At 48.2% G+C, this 21,667-nt stretch overlaps 1 protein-coding gene across 1 annotated transcript in view; it reads right to left on the bottom strand.

The window, feature by feature from the left end:
• Positions 1 to 21,667, bottom strand: part of LOC102973453 (FERM and PDZ domain-containing protein 2) — a 62,512-nt gene that overhangs the window by 30,604 nt on the left and 10,241 nt on the right. Inside the window, exons 5-13 of the mRNA XM_007106635.2 lie at positions 21,076 to 21,208; positions 20,284 to 20,371; positions 18,414 to 18,540; positions 16,445 to 16,516; positions 14,171 to 14,345; positions 11,119 to 11,269; positions 10,343 to 10,481; positions 5,585 to 5,587; positions 4,745 to 4,897 (exon numbers count right to left, since the gene is read on the bottom strand). Of these exons, the coding sequence (XP_007106697.2) occupies positions 4,745 to 4,897; positions 5,585 to 5,587; positions 10,343 to 10,481; positions 11,119 to 11,269; positions 14,171 to 14,345; positions 16,445 to 16,516; positions 18,414 to 18,540; positions 20,284 to 20,371; positions 21,076 to 21,208 (1,041 nt within the window). The remainder of the gene's footprint in view (positions 1 to 4,744; positions 4,898 to 5,584; positions 5,588 to 10,342; positions 10,482 to 11,118; positions 11,270 to 14,170; positions 14,346 to 16,444; positions 16,517 to 18,413; positions 18,541 to 20,283; positions 20,372 to 21,075; positions 21,209 to 21,667) is intronic.

Here is a 21,667-nt window from a genome sequence, read left to right on the forward strand (position 1 = left end):
GACCACCTAGAGGAGTAGGATAGGGAGGGTGGGAGGGAGGGAGATGCAAGAGGGAAGAGATATGGGGATATATGTATATGTATAGCTGATTCACTTTGTTATAAAGCAGAAACTAACACACCATTGTAAAGCAATTATACTCCAATAAAGATGTTAAAAAAAAAAGAATTTGATGTGATAGTTAAAAAAAAAAATTAAACCATTAAAGTAGTCATCATCAGAATAGAGATGACTTTGTTAGACTTGCTTACATTTTTTAAATTTAGTATTTATTTTAATTTTTAATTTTTTAATTATATAGAGAGGGATATGATACTGAAGTACTTGGAGCCACAAAATTCTTAAAATGGTAAAGTGCCATTCTGTAATGGAGCAGGACCCTATGGGGCCTTCCTGGGACAGACACACACACACATTCCCTGCCATGTCTTCCGCCTGCCTCTTGTTTGTAGAAAAACTTTAGCTTCCTAGTCTTTCCCCGAGTTCCAAAGAATAAATTTAATCAGAGAAGTGAGAAAATGCAGAAACAAAGGAAAACAGTCAAGCAAGACAATTTAATAAGAACTGTTAAACAAAGTTAAGAATGTGTAATTCCTCCTCAAAGGCTATAGATAATATTCTGAGCCATATCCTTTGAGCTGTTTTGCAGATACTGAAACCCCCACCAGGAGGAAGAAGTTAACTGTATGCTGACCACCACCAGCATGTAGACCGTCAGACTGGTTGGAACCAGAAGGTTGATGATGTTTACTCCCAATTACCTCACTGCCAAGCAATCAAAAGAACGTCCATGAGTTGATCACACACCCCACAGCCCTCTCCCTCACCCTGTCTTTAAAAACCTTTCCCGGAAAGCCATCAGAGTGTTCGGGTCTTTTTAGCATGAGCTGCCCATTCTCCTTGTTTGGCCCCTGCAATAAATGCTGCACTTTCATTCACCACAACCAGATGTCCATAGATTGGCCTTACTGTGCACAGGTGAGAGGACTAAGTTCAGTTCAGTAACAATTCTAAACATTTCTCATGCATTTATTTCATTTAATCTTCACAGTAATCATAAGAGATAGGTGTAGCTACCTCTTTTCAAATGAGAAAATGGTGGCACAGGAAGACTAAGTAGTCTGTAAAAGTTCCCACTTAGGAGCCAGGAATGAAAATATGAGTCTGTTTTCTTCTGAGTCTTCACTCTTAACAACTAAAATACAGAGTTTCCATAAAGTCTGTAAATATAGGTAAATTTATGTAATGTCGTCAAGGGCATCTTCCATCTGTAAAATAAATAATATTACCTATGTCTCCATGCTTTACTAGGGAATCTTCTGTGGCACCACTCCTCTTCCACTCTGTGCTGCTACTGCTGACTTTCCTCTCTGAGGGGCACCTCATCTCCTTGTGCTTAGGGCCATCTCACTGTTTTCCCCTGATCCCTCCAGTAAGCAGCGAAGCTGAGACTGGACCCAGGCTCTCCTGGCTCCCAGCCCACACAGCACCCTGGCTGTACTGAAAATTGTTGGAACAAATGGATTATTTCCAGATATTCTTCAAGAGATTTACAACAGTTTACATCCTTTGACCCTATCATTCCACTTCTGGGAATCTGTCCTAAGAAAATATACTGAATGATCAAGACAGACCCTTGATCAGAGCGATGTTTGGTGCACACTTGCAGAGTTGGGTTGGCAGGACTAGTTTCCTAAAGGCAGTACCACCTTAAAAGGGATTATCAGGCAAGCTTTACAAAGGATATTTACAAAGCATTTGTAATTATCTGGGAAAAGCATCTGTTATAACACTAAGTGGGAAAAAAATACAGGGTACAACCAGTATGATTTCAACAGCAAAAAGAAAAGAAAAGAAAATATTTTAACAGCATATGGCAACCCCTAGTTATGTGGAAAGGTGGTTCCATGGCTGAAGAAGTTTGGAAAACACTGAGTTAACCTCGAACAGGTTGTTCTGGGACTAATATGCTAACATAACTGTGAATCTTGCAGACAGAGTATGTTATTTAGCAGTACCCAAACTGGACTTCTGCCAAGTCTCCTTCTAGTGTGAGATGATGAACTAGCAGAATTAGTCATCAGTGAACCGGAGGCCAATAGGCACCATCTGATAATGGAAAAGGGAGCCACGAGGAGCTATAATTAAATAATCCAGTGACTGTTTATGGAGTAACTGGGCTATGTGCTGGGCTCTGGGGATTCAAGACCCTCTGGACATTTACAACCTAGCAGAGAGGACAAGAAGTGAGAGAAATGACTGCAATGTAGAGTGTCAGCAATATATACCAACAATGTTTAAAATGTTCTTAACCTTCGACCCTGTAATTCCACTCATGAGAGTCTCTTCCCAAGAAATTAATCAGAAATGCAGCTAAAGACTTACGTAGTAAAAATACTAACCTCAGTATTGTTTAAAATAGTCCCATATTTAAAACAGTTTATGTGCCAAACAACAGACTATTGAGAAAAATTTAGGGTACCCCATGTGTTGACTCAAAATAAAGTTTCAAAATTTTAGTGAGATGGGATTATAAAATAATGCAAAACTGACTATATAATATAAACCCAATTTTAAATATATATGCATGTACACTTGTGAATGCACAGAGAAGGATGAATATACCCAAATGTAATCGTACTGTCTCCAGGGGGCAGTATCATGAGCTAACATCTACTTTTATAATCATGGATGAGAGGGCTTGTTTAACAAACACTAGCCCTAACAAGAAGGGTCACAATGTGGTCTGGGGGTTACCAAGAACTCTCTAGTCCATGTGTCTGTACTGTGGGCAGGCCTAGCATCAGCAAGCCCAACCAACAACCGTGGGGAACCACAAAAGTAGGTGTTCCTTGAAACTGGTAAGATCGCATACAAATCAAATCTATTTAGTGTTTTCCATCAAGACTAAAAAAAAATGTTTAGAGATTACCATACTAAGTGAAGTAACTCAGACAGAGAAAGACAAATATTATACTATATCACTTATATGTGGAATCTAAAAAATAGTACAAATGAACTTATTTACAAAACAGAAACAAACTCACAGACATAGAAACAAACTTATGATTACCGAAGGGGAAAGCAGTGGGCGGTGGTGGGGGTAGATAAATTAGGACTATGGGATTAACAGATACACACTACTATATATAAAATAGAAAAACAGCAAGGATTGACTGTATAGCACAGGGAACTATATTCAGTATCTTGTAATAACCTATAATGGAAAAGAATCAGAAAAAATATATATCAATACATGTATATAACTAAATCACTTTGCTGTACACCTGAAACTAATGCAATATTGTAAATCAACTATACTTCGATTAAAAAACAAAGATACGCCCTAAAAAATTTCCTGCATTTTTGCTTACGAGATGGTGGCTTCCTTTACCACCACTTGCATCCTTCAACCAGAGGAAGGAGGGACACAGTGAGCCCAGAACACTAAGCCAGGGCCTGGGCAGAGGCGGGCCAGACATCGTCTGCCTGCAGGAGCCTCTGCAGACCTGAGTCCTTAGTCTCTCTGCTGGCTCTATGGTCCTGTGGCCACTTTCCATCAGATGTGTGCTGATGGCTTTGAAGTCCCCACTTGTCTCTCGTCAAGGGAATGCTGCATCCCCTTAACAAGGAATGCGCATGAAGGCTGGATAATGGAAGACAGTGAGCACCTTTCTGCCAGGGCTTCTCAAATGAGATGCTTGAGGTTTACACTGTGCTAGGTGTTGCAGACAATTCCAAGTGACTGACCAAAAAAAAATGGACAGACCTCACCTTGGCAGTTCTACTTTCAAATGACTGTCTCTATCAAAGGCAAGAAAACAGAATATTTCTACCTGCTTCAGGAGACTTTTGTACAAAGAAATGTATAAATCCTGGAGTTTCCTTTTGAAACTGATCCCCAGCTCTAAAGGCCCCACCAGGCACATCACCCTGGGGAAGCTGGGGGGCCTTCTCCCATGTGCCCCCGAGCTCTACCTGCACAGGCAGAGCGGCCATTCCCTCCCACCCTGAAGTAAAGTAACTGGTACTTCTATTGTTCTCATTGGGCAGTTATCACAGTGTTGCATGCCTCTGGGTACCCATCTGTCCTCCCTACAAGACTTGGGACTCCCTGGGGGCAGGAAGCATGTCCTTTCTGTCTCTGTTTGCTACTGTGCTTGGTCCACTGCAGGTGTTAAGTCGTGGAGTGAGCAAAAGCTATTCGTCGGAGGCTCTGTGTGCCCACAAACATAAGGGACTGAAATATCACTGCTTTTGCTAAAGGGCCAAAGAAAGAGTAGACCAGAGCTGCACCCATATGTATGGACCACACCACCTGTGCTGTGCTGAGAACAGTTGCCCGGAAGGCTGCAAACTTGAAGTCTTCCAACGGCTTTGCTTTTGGCTCACACTCAAGTTTTTTACTTCAGTTGTCAGAAATGTCTCTATGAGAAATGTGGTCTCCCCCCACTCACTGAATAGCGACTGTGAGCTCCAAGATTGAAGAAAGGCCCTGCCATACCCACCCCAGCCCAATAAATCCTACCCATTTGGGGGAATCATTTCCAATGCCATCTGCTTCCAAAAGTCTCTCCTTGCCCCACAGGGTGATGGAGCTTCCTTTCTCCCAAAGGCTCAAGTCCCTTGGTCATACTTCCTTGTGTGTCTGAGCACATCCAGCCCCAGAGAAATCTCTGGAGGGGATTGCCGACTATGTGCCCTTGAACACCGATACACCCTCTCAAGAATCCAAAGGCCTCACCCTCAAGAATTCCAGCTCCGCATCCTCTCCCCAGAGCACAGGACTTAAACGGTGCAGCTCTGAGACTTCGACTTGGACCCGGAGAGCCGTCATCCTCTCAATCAGACTTACGGGGATGTAATCTTCAACTCGAAAATAGGCTTTACTCTCTACCTGCGGAAAAGATGCAGAAGAAAAGAGGTGCCACCAAGATGCCTTCTATGGGACTCTGAGCAGAACAGAAGCCTGTCTGCTCCTTTAAAGTACCCACCGGGATATCATTTTCTACCATATTAGAGGTTGGGCCAAACCATATGACAGGAACAGAAGGGAGAGAGGAAAGAAGCCACCTGTTTTTGAGCCCCTTCTGTACGCCACATGGTGCCCAGAACACATTAGCTCTTTCTATCCTCACGGTAATCCTATGAGGACAGTATTATTATTGTCATTGCCAAGATGCACAAAATGAACAAGAAAGGAAGTCATTCAACAGGGCCAAGGTCACACCACTTGTAAGTGACAGAAAGAAGATTTCATCCCCCAAAGCCCTCGCACATTCCACAATGCCACTCCACTCCCCAAAAGGCACAGCGAAACCATGGCCCTAAAGCTTTGTTTCTGTGTATTCATTTAGCGCTTCTGTCTGCATGTGCTACCAGTACACTGTCCCCTCTCACAAGGGAGGTCTTGGCTGTGGCACCGTCTCTCCACAAGGTCATCAGGAAGTTGTCCCCTGAACGAGAGAAGATCTGACACCCACACCCTGCCCCAGGCCAGAGCCTACATCAAGTCTACTCTTCTGGGAACCTGAGGCTGCAGCCCACCAGGAGCTGCAGGAAGATCGTCATGACTCAGCATCACTTGCTATCTGATGCTATGTTCCCTGGTACACACTCCAGGGCAGAGAGAGGTAGGCAGATGTTCTGGAGGCGTGGTCTCAGGGTTCACTGTAAGGAATGAGGAAAGTAGAGCTTGGCAGATGGAGAAGCTGACCCTTCCCTGGTACTCCTGCATCAGCCCATCCTAGTCTCAGGAAGCCCCTCCCAGTCTAATCTTCGGCAAGACAGGTCCCCACAGCTGAGGACAACTGCCCATGAGGGAGGCAGCTGGGAGCCGGGAGCATCTGGCCTTCTTGGGGCTGGGATTGGGCAAGTCGGTCTGATGAGGCGGTCTGAAGGGAACAGCACAGCATCCATTACATCCCCATGCTCCTGGTGTGGCATAGGAGTCCCCATGTAACTGTGGACTGAGAATCCTCCAGCCAAGGGCTGGCCTATGCCAGTTCTAAGCTCCGCTCAGAGACGCAAAGGGAAAGAAATTGCTCAGCCATCCAGTGCATAAAAAAGCATTCAGAATGCTATCAGAATGGCCCAAATCCAGAACACTGACAACACCAAATGCTGACAAAGATGTGGAGTAACAGGAACTTGCATTCATTACTGGTGGGAATGCACGATGGTTCAGCCACTCTTGGAAGACAGTTCTTCAATTTCTTATGAAACTAAACATACTTTTACCATATGATCTAGCAATCATGCTCCTTGGTATTTACCCAAAGGAGTTGGAAATGTATGTCCACACAGAAACCTGCACCTGGATGTTTACAGCAGCTTTATTCATAGTTGCCAAAACTTGGGAGCAAAAGAGGTCCGTCAGTAGGTAAATGAATAAATAAACTCTGGTACATCCAGACAATGGAATATTATTCAGCACTAAAAGGAAATGAGCTATCAAGTTGAAAAGACATGGAGGAAACATAAATACATATCATTCAGTGAAATAAGCCATTTTGAAAAAAGGTTGGATGATTCTGACCTTATGACATTCTGGAAAATGCAACACTATGGAGACAATAAGAAGACTGGTGGTTGCCAGGGGTTGGGTGGAGAAAGAGAGATAAATAGGTGGAGCACAGAGGATTTTTAAGGCTGTGAAACTACTCCGTATGATACTATGGTAGTGGATATATGGCATTATAAATTTGTCCAAACCCATAGAAGGTAAAACACCAAGAGTAAACCCTAATATTAACTATGAACTCTGGGGGATAACAATATGTCCATGTAGGTTCATCAGTTGCAACAAATGTACCACCCTGGTGGAGGACATTGATTGTGGGGGAAGCTATGTATGTGGAGGCAAAAGGGTATATAGGAAATCTCTGCACTTGCCACTCAATTTTGCTTTGAAACTCAAACTGCTCTAAAACAAGTCTACTAAGCTTTTTTGTAAGTATGTAGGACCTTTGACCCAGCATCGCATTGCTAGGACTATGTTCTAGAGAAGTCAGCATGAAACCAAAAAACCTCCAGCACAAACATTTATTTCTATGTCATTTAGGTTAAAAAGTAAGATCAGAAGCAAATGGAACAACAATAATAGTAGTTATTACCATTCACATGGCGCCTCTAGGTGATGCCCACCAGTGAGAGAACAAATAAGTAAACAAAGGTCCAGCCCTGCTGAGGCGTACCGCATGGCTATCTCAAAAGCTCATTAGGGGGCTTCCCTGGTGGCGCAGTGGTTGAGAGTCCGCCTGCCGGTGCAGGGGACACAGGTTCGTGCCCTGGTCCGGGAAGATCCCACATGCCGCGGAGCGGCTGGGCCCGTGAGCTATGGCCGCTGAGCCTGCGCGTCCGGAGCCTGTGCTCCGCAACGGGAGAGGCCACAACAGTGAGAGGCCCGCGCAACGTTTACAACTGCATAAAATCCCTGCATGTGGTCAAAGGCTGGTGCTCCGCAACGGGAGAGGCCACAACAGTGAGAGGCCCGCGCAACGCTTACAACTGCATAAAATCCCTGCATGTGGTCAAAGGCTGGAAGAGAATGCACCCAGAGGAAAGTTGTTCTACTGTAATGATGTGATTAAGGAGATTTATTTTTGTACCAAATTGTCTTTGTCTCCCTTTTTAAAATGCAAATGTAATCATGTTACTTCCTGCTTAGAATTCATCAGTGGCTCCCAATCTTTCACTACTGTGGTTTCTAAATCATGTTTGTTTGTTTGTTTTCCAGCACCAGAACCATTTATCAAACAAAATATCCACCCCTTAGGAGGGCACACGAAGTTTCTCCTGGATCTGACTGGCAGTGTCAACCAGCCTCGCAGCCTGGCAGCTAAGGCTGCCGTGAAATCCCTGCAGAGCTGGACGGGCCAGCCTCCTCCTCCTGTCCACTAGTGACCCAGACACAGGGAGGGGCTCTCCCCTCTGAGACCCCCTAATGCCCTTTGATGTGCCCACCGCAGTGCCTGGCACATAGCGAAACAAGGCCCTAGAAGTGAGTCCTGGCTGCGCTTTCACTAGCTTACCTAACCTCACAGAAGTGCAATTCTTCTATAATGCAGATAGAAATAACACCAGCTTTGCAGGGTTGACGCAGGCTTAGACGATGCAAGCATGGAGGAGGCCCTCCCTAAATTAGGGCTGAGAGAGTGGCTGCACAAATGAATGGGTGTGTGGAATCTGTTGCCTTTACACACACACACACACACACACACACACACACACACACACACACACACACAGAGAGAAAGAAAGGGAAAAAGTCTGCCTTTGGAGGCCACACAGGGGCAGCAGAGAACATCTTGGAACCACACTGGTCCCCAGAGCAGCTGGAGAGGTTGAGGTTAGGCCGGATCTGGGGGAGAAGCTGGAGGTGAAGGAGGAAATTGGGCTGAGGCAGGAGCTAGGTGAGGCCAGTCAGAAACTGGGCAGGCCAAAGGCGCAGGGGGTTGCCAGAATTGGGCGCCTAGAGTCAGGTCTGGGCCCCTGGAGCCTTGGGGCAAGTGATCCCATAAGAAAAGTCTGGGCCTGCGTGTTCCCAACTGCCTTCAGTGGACCTGGCTCACAGTTTCCACCAACTATCAGCCCTAGAGTTAGGATCTCGGGTTAAACATCGTGTCTGAATCCATAGACTGAAAGTTAGTCTTTGTTTTCTTTTATAGCAGAGCACTCCTGATTCTGGGGTAGGGGAAGGGAAGCTTGCAAACAGCAGTTGCTACATGCCAGGCCTCATACGTACGTCACCACCTTCCACACTTACAGCAGCTTTGACCTACTACTATTTCCATTTTGCAGGTGAAAAAGCCGAGACTCAGAGAGACAACGTGCCCAAAGCCACTTAGCTACTTAACAAAAGAGTCAGGGTTTGGACCGGGTTTCTGTCTGACCCCAAAACTCAGGCCCACTCCTTTGCTCCATAGAGCCTACTAAGGGCAGCCCAATGCTCTGCCCCTGGAGGCCGCCCTCCCTACCCCCCAATCCGTACCCCACCCGTCCAAATGAGCCGCACACAGGGCTGGACAAGAGGCTGCAGCTAGGATGGTGACTGATTCACTGGGGCACCCCTGGCTGACAGCACCATACATGTGCCTGGGCCCCTCTCCTCCCAAGACGCCCCTCCCCGCAAGTAGCAGTACCAGGGCAGGAGGGAGCTGGCCTAGGCATGGTTAGGACCCCAGCTCTGGGGACTGAGGAGACAGGAAGGAGTTCCAGTGTAACCAGTGACAGGCCTGGAGGCTTGTCAAAGGTGCAGGGAGGGGTTCCGGGGGCCAGGCCAGCCCTGGGAGACTGCCCGCCCAGGCCAGGGGGGTGGGGGGTGCCAGGAGGAGAAAGTGAAGTCTCAGTCCTTGTGGACTGAAGTGGGAGCAGGGAAGGGAGGGTCAGAAGGACAGGGTGTTGGGAACTGAGCTACATTTCCCTGACAAGCAAGCTGCTGACTCGCCTGATGGATGACTTTTATCCACAGTGTTATCCAGCCAGGAGCCTGTACTCCATTCGTCCATCCACTCCTTAGATCAATACTCTTGAGCAAACTGCCTGTGTTTGAGACACTGCTTTGGTGCTGGGGAAATGGCAGAACAAAACACACAAAACCTTTACCCTCTGGTGGATTCCATTCTAATGGAGAGACCTACAGTAAGACTGATGAGGAAATGGATACACCATGCTGGGTGGTGAAAAATGCAAGGGGATGAAGAAGGACTTAGAAGGCTCCAGACGTGGTGGCACTTTCTGAAGATGTGCTAGGAGGAAAGCAAGATGATATTGGTGTAGTCTGAAACGTATTTTTCAAACTGCAACCTACAGTCCATTAGTGAGCTGTGAAATCAATCTTGTGGTTCATAGCCTGCATTTATAAATTAACTAGGATAGAATAGGAAATACCAATGTGTATCACATATAGAAAGGGTGCATCTGATTTCCTAAACTTTTGCCTCAGTTCTGTTACATGGACACATGTGTACAGGTTGGGTGGTAATGTCTGTCATTTTTTTTATCAGGGGTTATGGCACAAACCATTTGAAAGCCAGTGATTATAAGAACGCAATAAATTAGTAAATTACTGTTTTTAGGCAAGACCTTAGATTAGAACTACATTACAATGTACAATGACCTGTTGATCTTTGTATCCCCCAGAGTCTAGCAAAGAACACTTGATGGTTGTTTCTTGGATGAATGGATGGATGAATGAATGGAGGAATGCAGTTTACCCCAATCTCAGCAGTTGATAGGTGCTAAAAACACAGGCTTAGTCTTCACATTTCTAACTGTTCCCCCCGGCCCATAATTGCTTCTCCAGTGACCCCACCCAAGGGACCCCAGTCTTTACCCCTACCTCCTCTGGGTAACTGCCAAACTCAGCCTGCAGGGCGAGGACCCCCAGCTGCAGCAACATCTCGTCATTGCAGTACAGCTTCTCCTCTAGGATGTCTCTCCGAAGCTGCAGGTAAAATTGGTGCCTTGTCCAACTGTGCCTGGGAAAGAGATGCAGGAATAAAGGTCACTGGAATGCTGAAGGTGAGGGAGACCACTAAAGCCTGGGAAGCAGATAAAGGAGAGAAGATGAGATACAAGTCAATAGAACCCAGAGGGCAATGCCAGTAAGACAAGCGCAGTCTCCTTTATCCACACCATGCTTCCTGTCACTCATTGAGGTCTACTCTGTGCCAGTTATTTCCCACAACCATGGAGATGTTTGTTCCTGTGGTTCAAGTGAGAAAACTGATGTTCAGTTAGATGGTGCTTCTAGTAAGCAAAGGAATAGAGACAGTGATCCAACCCCAAACCGGCGACCCTTTCCTCGAACCCTCATCACTGGGCTGCTGGGAGGCGGGGCATGTTGGGGTCAGGGGAGAGAGAACTTGACCTTGACTGGCATATGTTTGAAACAAAAGGGTAAGTTTTCATTTTGACCGGGACCTGTCCCCAAATACTGACTTTTCCCCCTTTTCTGTCATATTGGAATCCAATCAACAGAAGATCAGCCACAGTAACTGTTGTTATTTATACGCACATTAGTTTGCCAAGCACTTGCCTACCTATTATCTCTAATGTCAGCCTGGATGTACATAAACACCTTAAGGAACAAACAAAGAAGTTTGCAGCACTCACTGGAGCAGCCCATAGTGACTGACGAAGAACTTTATTCTCAGAAAGAGCGTGAAGGTATCCGGGGAGCTCTTCTTCTGGGGCTGCTCACTCCAGCCTTCGGGGGCTATTTTGCACAACCTGGTTTCAGCATCCAGGAAAAAGAACTCTTTGCCTGAAATGGAAGTAGAGAGTATTTAAAGGGAGAAGCAGTCGGTCAGGCACCACCCCTCAGACTCACAGCCCTGAGCTTTGCCCGGAGGGTCAGACAAGAGTCAATTGAGTACAGGAGAGAACAGGAAGCAAGTCATCTGGATAGCTAGTACCACAGGATCTTTGCTGGGTCCATGAGAGGCCAAGAACAGGGGACAAAGAGGAAAGTGTCAAGGAAGAGAAACTCAGCACCCAGAGGAGAAAATATGATTATTTATCTTAGAGAAGATATCACTTAACATCGGCCTCCCAGCTACCATCTTATGGAAATAAAATTAAAAAACAAAGAACTGAGTATATATTCCATTTCTGCCATGGGCCAGGTGCATCAGCTGGACCATGCCCACATCTCCCCAGCCAGAGTGTTATGGACTGAATGTTTGTATCCCCCAAATTCATATATTGAAGCCCTACCCCCTGCAGGTGTGATGCTATTTGTAGGTGGGGCCTTTGGGAAGTAATTAGGTTTAGATGAGGTCATGAGGGTGGGACCCCCATGACAGGATTAGTGTAATAAGAAGAGGAAGAACCCAGAGCTGGCTCTCTCTGCTATATGAGGATACAGTGAGGAGGTGGCCATCTGCAAGCCAAGAGGAGGGCCCTCACCAAGAACATGACCATGCTCGAAGCCTGATCTTGGATTTCCCAGCCTCCAGCACTCTGAGAAATAAATGTCTGCTGTTTAAGCCACTCAGTCTACAGCATTTTGTTATAGCAGCCTGAGATGACTAAGACAGGGCATAAGTGGAGTCACCTTTGTCTTTTGACCTGAATGTTGCCACCTTGAAAACTCCACCAACCCAAGTTCAGGACTTCAACTGCAGTTAAGTTTGTCTTCTAGCACCTCTGGGAGGGAGGCTGAATGAGCTCTAGCCACTGGAGGCCCCACATCTACCCCCTGCTCTCCTCAAGGCAAAGCCTGACCCTCACCACCCCTCCTGGGTACCCTTGGCCACTCCCCTTGAACCCCTGCAGGTCTGTCCCAGCCCTGCTCTGCCCCATGCCCTTCTCCACACTCCGCCCTCACCACGCAGTGTCCAGACCTCTGCCCGCTGTGTCCTCAGCCCTGGCTGCTGAACCTGACTCCCCACACCGACTCACCCTTCCCTTTGGGTCACGTCTTCCCAAGGGATGGGCAGGTCCCCATTACAGTTTGGCTGGCAGACCATCCCAAATGGGTTTATGTCCAAACCCCTGACTGTCACTCTTGAGTGATTTACCCAGGAGGCCCCAGCTGAGTAGGTCTAGGATGTCCACGTGGAAGGGGTCCAGGGGTGGGCACCTGACTGGGAGGGAAAGTAGGGGAGAAGCCTTAAGGTTTTTCTCCCAGAGCAAGCACACTGGTTTTATGAAGGCTGCATGTTAGAGATCAATAAAAATGTTTCCTGCAGGTTCTTCTATTCACACTTTAGGAAAGACTGAGCAAACATCAATTGACAACATCGAAGCATATAATGTTGCTCTTTTTACTCGGGAGAGGGATTTTTCAGAGGTCTGCTGAGAACTATGAGAGGTAAGGTCCACCCTCTACTCACCATGGCACACTGAGTGATCCTACCACAAGCTGATAAGCTTCTCCCACTGGGGATGGGAGAATAGAGGAACACGGAGATCATGACACCTAGCAAGATGGGCTGGTGGAGCAGGGTTTAACCTGAAGGTCTATGTGATCCCAGCTCAGCCTGCTTCCCATCACTCCACACAGTGGTTAAAGAGCTTCCACTACAACGAAGAGATCTTTGCGGTAGATGGAAATAAAGACTCCCTTTGACAAAAGGGCAGAGATGGAAAGGTGTAAAAACCCTTTCCTTCTGGATCTTCAGAAGGGGTTCTTAACTTAGGCTCCTGGGGTGGGTGTGCTGATTTCCCACTAGTCCTGGATGATTAAATGGGCTCATTTTTATTTTTATTGTGGTAAAATACACACAACATAAAATTGACCATTGTAACCACAGTTAAGTATATAGTTCAGGAGAATTAGGTACATTCACACTGTTGTGCAACCGCATCACCACATCCATCTCCAGAACTTTTTCATCTTGTAAAACTGCAACTCTGTCTGTACCCGTGAAGCAATAATTTCCATTTCCTCCTCCACCCAGACCCTGGCAACCACCGTTCAACTTTGTGTCCCTACGAATTTGACTGCTCTAGGTACCTTACGTAAGTGGAATCATACAATATCTGCCTTTTTGTAACTGCTTTATTTCACTCGGCATAATGTCCTTGAGGCTCATCTATGTTGTAGCCTCTGTGTGTCATCTAGCCATCTATGTGTCAGAATTCCCTTCCTCTTTAAAGGCCGAATAATATTCCATTGTACGTATATACCACATTTTGCTCGTCTATTCATCTGTCAGTGAATACTTGCGTTGCTTCCATGTATTAGCTACTGTGAATGATGCTGCTATGAACATGGGAATACCAATATCTCTGAGAGATGCTGCTTTCAATTATTTTGGGTATGTATGTCAATGTGGAATTGCTGGATCATAGGGTAAATTTGTAATTTTTTGAGGAGCTGCCATATTGTTTTCCATAGTGGCTGCACCATTTTGCATTCCCACCTAGACGAAAATGTTTCTCACATTTGCTTGTCTAACCTCAAGGCACTGAGATTGGTCAACCAGACCCAGCAAATCACAGAAGCTACAACATCTTACAAGCATTGTTTCCTTACCATCCTCTGCACTTACTTGACAGTTTGCACATGAGGACTTGACATACTGACTAAGGTCTAGGTGTGCAAGGGGCAATGTCCCAGTCTCAAGCAGTTTTGTTAGAAGGAATAGCACTCAGGTACCTAGACACCGGGGTTACCTGAGGCACCAGTCCAGCTGTGGGCTACCTGGAAGCCACTTACCTTTCATGTAAGCCAAGCCAAAGTAGGTGAGCTCCCCAAGGTTGGCAAAGGACGCAACAGCACTGAAGACGGCTCCCACTGTCGACGTGATGTCACATCTCACCTCCAGGCACTGCCCGTTCAGCAGCACTACACAGAGGGCCCGGAGAGCCAAATAGGACTTCCCTTTTTTGGTCTGAAAACAAGAATGGTATAAATTGTAACAATAACTACAAGACATAGAGTCTTTACCATGGGCTAGCTATTGTGCTAACCACTTTTTATGTATTTTCTCATTTAACTGACAAACAACCCAAAGCGATAAGTACGTTTGTGATTCCCGTTCAGCAGAGGAGAAGCAAGGCTCACAGACGGTAAGGGACTTGCCCAGAGTTGCACAGTTAGTAAAAGGCAGAACCAGACTGAAATCTGTGCTCTCTGCCAGCCTCTGCAGGGGCCAGGAAGGCTGGGGAGCCACATGTAACCGATCTCTCCCCTGCAGAAATCCTGGCTGCCCCTTGAGCTCTGCTTCTCAAGAGGACTGCCCAGGACCACAGTGGTGAATCGTACACCCCCAGGAGTACTGGACAACCTGATACTGACCCCCAGGCCTTCACGGAGCACAGCAGAGAGAATTTGGGTGGGCACAGATCCAAGGAAGAGAGAGGGCTGGTGCTAAGGTGATTACTGTGAACCGAGAAATTGATCAGCAGAGCCGCATCCAAAGATGTGCCTTCTGTCCCTTCACCCTGCTCAGACTAATTCCAGGTTCATCGGCCTCTGCAGCCCCACCCTAACCACTGTCGCCTGGACTCAACCGCCCAGAACAGCCCATCATTCTGCCACCACAAAATCTTGTCTGCCTGAGTCTCTGCACATACTGTCTGCTGCCTGGAATGCTCTTCCCCTCCCTCCCCACGTGGCAAATTCCTATGAGTTTCCCAGATCAGGCTCAAGACCTCTTGTCTGTGGCCTGGAGGGTCAAGCCACCCTCTCCCTTCTCTGCTCCCCTGATGCTTTCTGCTCAGGGGCCCAGCCTCCCTAAGGACGGGGGCTGAGTATCCCCTGCGCCCCAAAGCCTAGACTGAGGCCTGGCCCAGACCTCCTCAGAATGTCCTCATTAAAAGACAGTCATGGATGGACACTACAGCTGGCTTTAGTGCCATTGAGACCATGCCTGCCACCACACCATGACCTTCCTACACCCAGGGGCAGCCCCACACCCCAGGGGCCAGTGCAGTTCTGAGGACCCTGTGGGAGGGAGAGCTCTCCCATGATCCCAGGCAGGGCTGACCACATGGCACACTCTAAGCCACCCTGGTTCCTGCCCATCCCGCACACCTGTGTCCCCTGGGGCGGTTGTCTACCATATGTGCGCATGCTGGGGCGGGGAGGGTATGGAAGGTGCTCTGAAGCACCCAGTGCTTCGGTTTAATGCTCTGCAGTTGCCCTCTTGAAATTTGTAATAATTGTAGCCTTGAATGTGTGTTTTCTAAGTGATATCCCATTGGAGCACGCACAAGGAGCTTGGGTTCACAGTGATCCTGCCTCCCCACCTCTGGTAATGGGGTCTGGCTGCCAACTCCTCTGTTCCCTGGTGCCCCAGGCCCCGTCCAGTCTCTGCCTCCCACTCCCTACCCTGCAACCTCTGCCACCTTCCACCCAGGGCAGCCCCCGGCTTATATATTCCACCATCCCTTCCCTCCTCCTCGCCAGGGGGGCTGGTTCAGGAAGGGTCCCAGTCAGGCATCTCAGAGCAGGGCATGGCAGTGGCTGTACCCACTCTGGGCCAACAGCACCACAGCTCTTTCCTTGGGCCCCAGGAGGGACAAGCCTGTCACTCGCCCCCAGTCCAGGTCCGCCTGAGCTGAGGCAGCAGAGCCAAGGGAAGGGAAACTGGCTTTTCCTCCCCAGAAAACAGACAAATGCATAAATGCTACAAAGCAAGCTCCACGTGAAAAGGACTCTGCATTGTTCATATCGGAGATCTAGGGTCTGGAGTAGTGCCTGGTACCTACTAGCTGCTTCAAGAATATTTCCTGACTGAATGGGAGGAAGAAGGCAGAGCTCGTCTGGAAGGACAATCAGGACTTCATCAGAAGTCACAGAGCGTTCCTCTTAAAGGGGAAAAAGATGCTGAAGAAAGGACATGAAGTAGGAGTGTGACTTGGTGAGGGCTGGCAGGTGCCTGGAGGAGAGAGTGAGCCCCTCAGAGCTCAGTCAGCCTTGTAGCCTGCCCAGCTGGTCACTTCCCTCGCCAACCTCCAGCCCTACCCAGTCTAACCCAGCAGTTACCACAATTGTTCCAGGCAGATACAAGATCACCGGGGCCTCTCCAGCCAGCAGGGCGAACTCCGGCCTGGAGAACTAAAGAAACACGCAGAGTCACTCACGGTAGAGGAGAGAAATCAAAGTCAAGTTCCACGGAGCTGGACCCCCAGTTCCAGAACTGGGCTTCTCCCATGGCCTCACTTGCCCCTACCCACTAGCAGCACTCCCTTGCCCAGAGCCAGCAGCAAGCAGGTTTCAATGAAATGGAGCTCAACTGTGCTGAGGCCCTAGCTAGGCTGGGCATCTCAGAGCAGATGTCTTACAAGTGGGTGTGGTTTTGGTGATGTTCTAGCTCTTCAGTTAGGTGTCCACTTCATTCTCAGTGTCATAATTCATGCATGATCACATAGTCTTTTATATGTCTCAAAATAAATATATATTATATGCAACAAGATTTTTCGAAAACGAAAATACCTTTAGATTTAGATCCGATGAAACGTTTTTCCAGCTCTGGATGTTGAATCAGTAGAGCGCATGAGGAGCTATTCTCAGTTTCACAATACTTCACGTTTGTAGCACACTTGTGACGCAGGAAGTGCTTTAATGCCACCGTTATTTAGACCCCGCCATCTAAAATGGGCACCCTATGGGGTGCACATTCTCAACCCATTTTGCAGGAAGTCAAGGCTCCAAGAGGTTAAGAAACACACCCAAATCTAACACCAGTGAGTGACAGGATTGGGTGGGCCTTCTAATGTGTCCCCCATGGGTACCTGGTAGGACTTCTGTCTCAAGAGGCCAAACATCCAGCCAGGGTGTCCCTCAGAAGCACCTTTAGTGAGTGGTTATGAAGAAAAGCCAAAGAAGATGAACAAGGCCTCCTTGATGCCGGTCCGTCCCTCCCCCTCTAAGCTCAGGAGGACCTGAGAGTGACCTTGGAGGGCAGCAGGGGCTGGAGGGGAGTGTGGCACCAGGGCCACAGAGGAGAGGATGTCCTGAGGCTGCCCCAAGCTCAGCTCATCACTAATTAGTTGAGCACATTAAGCAAATCTCTCTGCAACAGACAGACAGGCAGACAAGGCCTGGGGGCATCTGGGTCTGACGTTCCCAAAGGGATCCTGATGCTCAGACAGAAGGCCTGGCAGGGACAGCCTCCTCAGTGAACAGCCTGCTTGGGAGGGGCTTGTCACAGATCCAGGGGCACTGATCCCCATGGTCACTGTGGGCTTGTGTGGTTATTAAAACAGTTTTTCAGCTAATGTCAGTATCATGCAACGAGGAAGGGATGCTTTTTATCTAAACACCGGAAGTGGCTCTGACCGCTGGTGCCAGAGGTGTTTCTGGCAGAAGGTGTTATCCTGGGACCACCCCTGATCTCACCCTGCAGCACAGGGTGCAAGCCGGCCCCTCAGCAGAGACCAGCCTGCCTGCCAGGAGTCAGGGGTCCCTGGAGCCACGAGCAGGGGTCACCCAACATGGTCTCTCCTGTCGTCATGGACTTCCAGGCTGGGGCAGGCTGGCCTGGCTACGCTTGAGCCCCGACTGCCCACACTCATCCAACCCCTACTGCCCTATGTGCCAACCAACCTGGAGAATCTCCCTCCCTGACTGTCCCATCCACTCCTTTGCTCCCGCGTGTCACCTGTTCAGAAGGCCCTTTCCAAGCACATTCAGCCTTGTCAGCTCTCTTACCACGTCCCCTGTTCTGCCACCATCCACACCAACGGCTGTGAACTTCCTGAACGCTGGGACCTGGCATCTTCAACCTTCTGTCCTACACAGAGTCTACAGCAAGGCCACTCAATAACACCTATTGCCCTGAATTTCAAAGTCCAGGATGATTTTAGTCCAGTTCTCTGTAAACCTCAGCCCAGGGAAGCTGCACCGCCCCGACCCCCCGCAGGACCCTGCCCATTTTCAGCTGCTGTGTCAGCCACACATGCCTCCTTGCTCACACCTCTCTTGGGAGTGCCCTTTGGTCCTCTCTGCTCACCTTTCCCTTTCTTTGCAGGAAACCCTTTCCAGAAGAAGTTGCTAGCCGCGAGTTTTCTGGGAGAGCAGAACCAGAGCTGAGCCGTCGGCCTTCCTGAAGATCTGGGGGAACTTCAGCTGGAAGAACGCTGGCCAGTGGTCAGAGAAGGAGCAATAATTAACGGTAGAAACAGCTTCCATCTAGCAAAAGCCCACACACATATATAACCACTACTGCCCCTTCACCCGACGAGTTATATCTGCTTTGTCAATGAGGAAGCTGAGGCCCAGAGAGGTTAGGGCTGCAGAGCCACGGGGGTTGTTTTGAGGTACAAGGGTGCAGTCCGTCTCCTCCTCACCCCACTTTGACCCTGCCTCTGCTCACTGTGCTCAGGACAGGCCGGGCCCGTGACCCCAGGTCCTGAACACAGAACGATGGGGCTGCAGAGGGTTCTGACTTTCCTCCCTAGAATTCTATCTATTGTTCAAAATGTTTCAACAATAAACACACATTGTTTATGGAATCAGAAAAAAAAAGCGATTTTCATTGGGAAAATAGCAAATAGAGTTTTGTTTTGTTTATTTATTTTTGGCTGCATTGGGTCTTTGTTGCTGCATGTGGGCTTTCTCTAGTTGCGGCGAGCAGGGGCTACTCCTCGTTGCGGCGCACGGGCTTCTCATCACGGTGGCTTCTCTTGTTGCAGATCACAGGCTCTAGGCACATGGGCTTCAGTAGTTGTGGCATGTGGGCTTAGTTGCTCTGCAGCATGTGGGATCTTCCCGGACCAGGGCTCAAACCCACATCCCCTGAATTGGCAGGCGGATTCTTAACCACTGTGCCACCAGGGAAATCCCACAAATAGAGTTTTAAATAGAGGAAAAAGCATTTTGAGGTGAACTCTGCAGCCTCCTGCCAAGGCCCCAGCTGTGTATTTGACATCAAGCTGGCTACAGCCCTTGGCTGATCCGTGGAGGGCCAACGAATCAAGATGTATATAAATAAAGTTTCAAAATGCATAATGTTCCAGGTCCAGGAAGATATGGGCCCATATGGGTTTCAAGCAGGTTTGTTAGACTGATTTTGAAAATAGCCACAGTTCTTCTCCCTGATCCATGCCCTTAACCGTGGGACTTTGACCCACCCCCCATCAGGAGGTGGAGTCTGTTTCCCACTCCTTGAATTTGGGCTGACCTATAGCTTTCTTTGGCCAATAGAATGAGGTGGAAGTATTGAGGGCTAAGGATAGTTCTGGAGGTTCTGTGGAGATACCTCTCTCTCTCTCTCCCTCCCTGCCTCCTCCCTTTTCTCCTTCCCTCCTTCCCTCTCTCGACCTCAACTCTGCCATTGTCATGAGGACAATCCCAGGCTAGCTAGCCTGTGGTAAAGAGCCAGGGCTTGCCTAGACAACAGCCAGCCTTCCCCCAGAAGCAAAGCTGCCCAGCTGAGGTGCAGCTGATCACAGATGCACAAGAGTACCCTGCAGAGTCCAGAAGAACCTCCCAGCTGAGCACAGCCTAAATTCCTAACTCACGGAATCAAAAGCTAAATAAATCATTGTTTTTAGTCGCTGTGTTTTGTGGCTGTTTGTTATGCAGCCTCATGTGACATAGATAATCACAACAACAACAGAAGCATGTTGTTCCATAAATGAGTCTGAACTTGGTTCCCAGAGGAGACAGAATGCCCTGACACCATAGCTGCCATCAGGCCCCTCATCACCTTGGCTTCATATCTGCTTAAATATGGCTTTTTCACCTAACAATGCAATAGGGTCGGCTTTTTCTGGAAAAGCAACAGACTTCTCAATAATCAGAAGAAAGAAGCAGGGTACAGCAGGTCCCACACCAACTTCCCACACCAAGATCACAGCCCTGTACACCTTGCTGCTTACCTGTTCACAGAGAGGCTGCAGCAACGGTGTGCTGAGGTGCTCAGTCTGGGCTCCAGGGAGCTCTGAGTCTCTGTGCTTCTCTCTGAAACTAACCAAAGAGCATGGTGGAGGGCATGAGCAGAGGCAAAGAGCATGGCTTTCTTGAATTAAGCAACCTAGGGTGTGGATATCAGCATCACGACTTACTAGCTGTGTGCCATTGACAAAGTTACTTGACCTTTCTGAGTCTCTTTCCTCATGTGAAAAATGGAAATGGAAATAACAGTTACAGAGCGTTGGGGCAGTTTTTAGGAGGAAAGATGAAGCTTAACAACAAAGAGAACCTTATTTTTTGGACAAAAAACAGTAAATTAATTTTTTTTAATCTCAAATTGAAAAGCAGAGAACGGTGGAAGATTTGAAGATTAGTCTAAAGGCCATTCTTCTAACACACCTAGAGCAACAACAAAAACACTCTTTCACAAATTGCTTTTTCTTTCACTCCACCTAGAAAGCAATTAAAGGGAAATTTTTCTTTCATGTCATTTGTTTAAATTTGTTTTTATCAATTTAAAAAAAGAGTTTACGTTGGATATAAATAACTCTTCTAAATTACATCTCCAAATGAAGTTTTCCTCAGGACACAGGCGAGTCTTCAGCTCAGCCCCTTCTCTTCAGGGGCTTCCTGGAAGAGTGGGGTTTGCACGGGCTTTCTCTGCCTCCACAGCATGGACATCAGGCCCACGGGGGCCAGGAAACGACCGAGTGGGTACCATCAGCCCACCCAGGGAATGCTCAGGGCACCATACCCACCTCTGCAGGGATGCAGACACCCGGGGGACCTCGCTGCCCGGCTCTCACAGCTGGCCTGCTGCAGCCTGTTCCTGAGCAGGTAGCTTCTGTCCCGCTGCCCGGACGAGCTTTCCTCCACAGCCCTCCTCTCCACCTGAAGGTCAAGTGCATCACACATCCGCATCCCCAGGTTGAGAGGGGACATTTACACAGACGCATACAACCTGGCTATCAGTTTGAATCAGTGTGGAAGGGTCTGTCCTGCACAGTGGGAGCCCAACAGTGAGGACGCAGCAACCAGAGCGAGGTCTGTGTGTACCAGCCACACAGCCTAGAGGTGGTTCACTCACCCCCACCCCCCAACACCTGCATACTCATGCACATCTGTGCCTTCGCTCACACGCCCCCTCCACGGGCCAGGGTCTCCCTGATGATCTCTCCTGTGCTTCCAAGGCCCAGAGCTACATCCTCTCTACTTCTAACCCTCTCCACCTCTGCCCTCTCCAGGATAGGAATGTCCTCTCATCACCTCCCCTCGTCACTTTACTCACATCCGCCTCTATTCCACCACGTTACAGCAAGTTTGCTTGCTTGTCTCTCTCCCACAACCTCA

The sequence above is a fragment of the Physeter macrocephalus genome, chromosome 20 (genome assembly GCF_002837175.3).
Source record: "Physeter macrocephalus isolate SW-GA chromosome 20, ASM283717v5, whole genome shotgun sequence".
NCBI lineage: Eukaryota > Metazoa > Chordata > Mammalia > Artiodactyla > Physeteridae > Physeter > Physeter macrocephalus.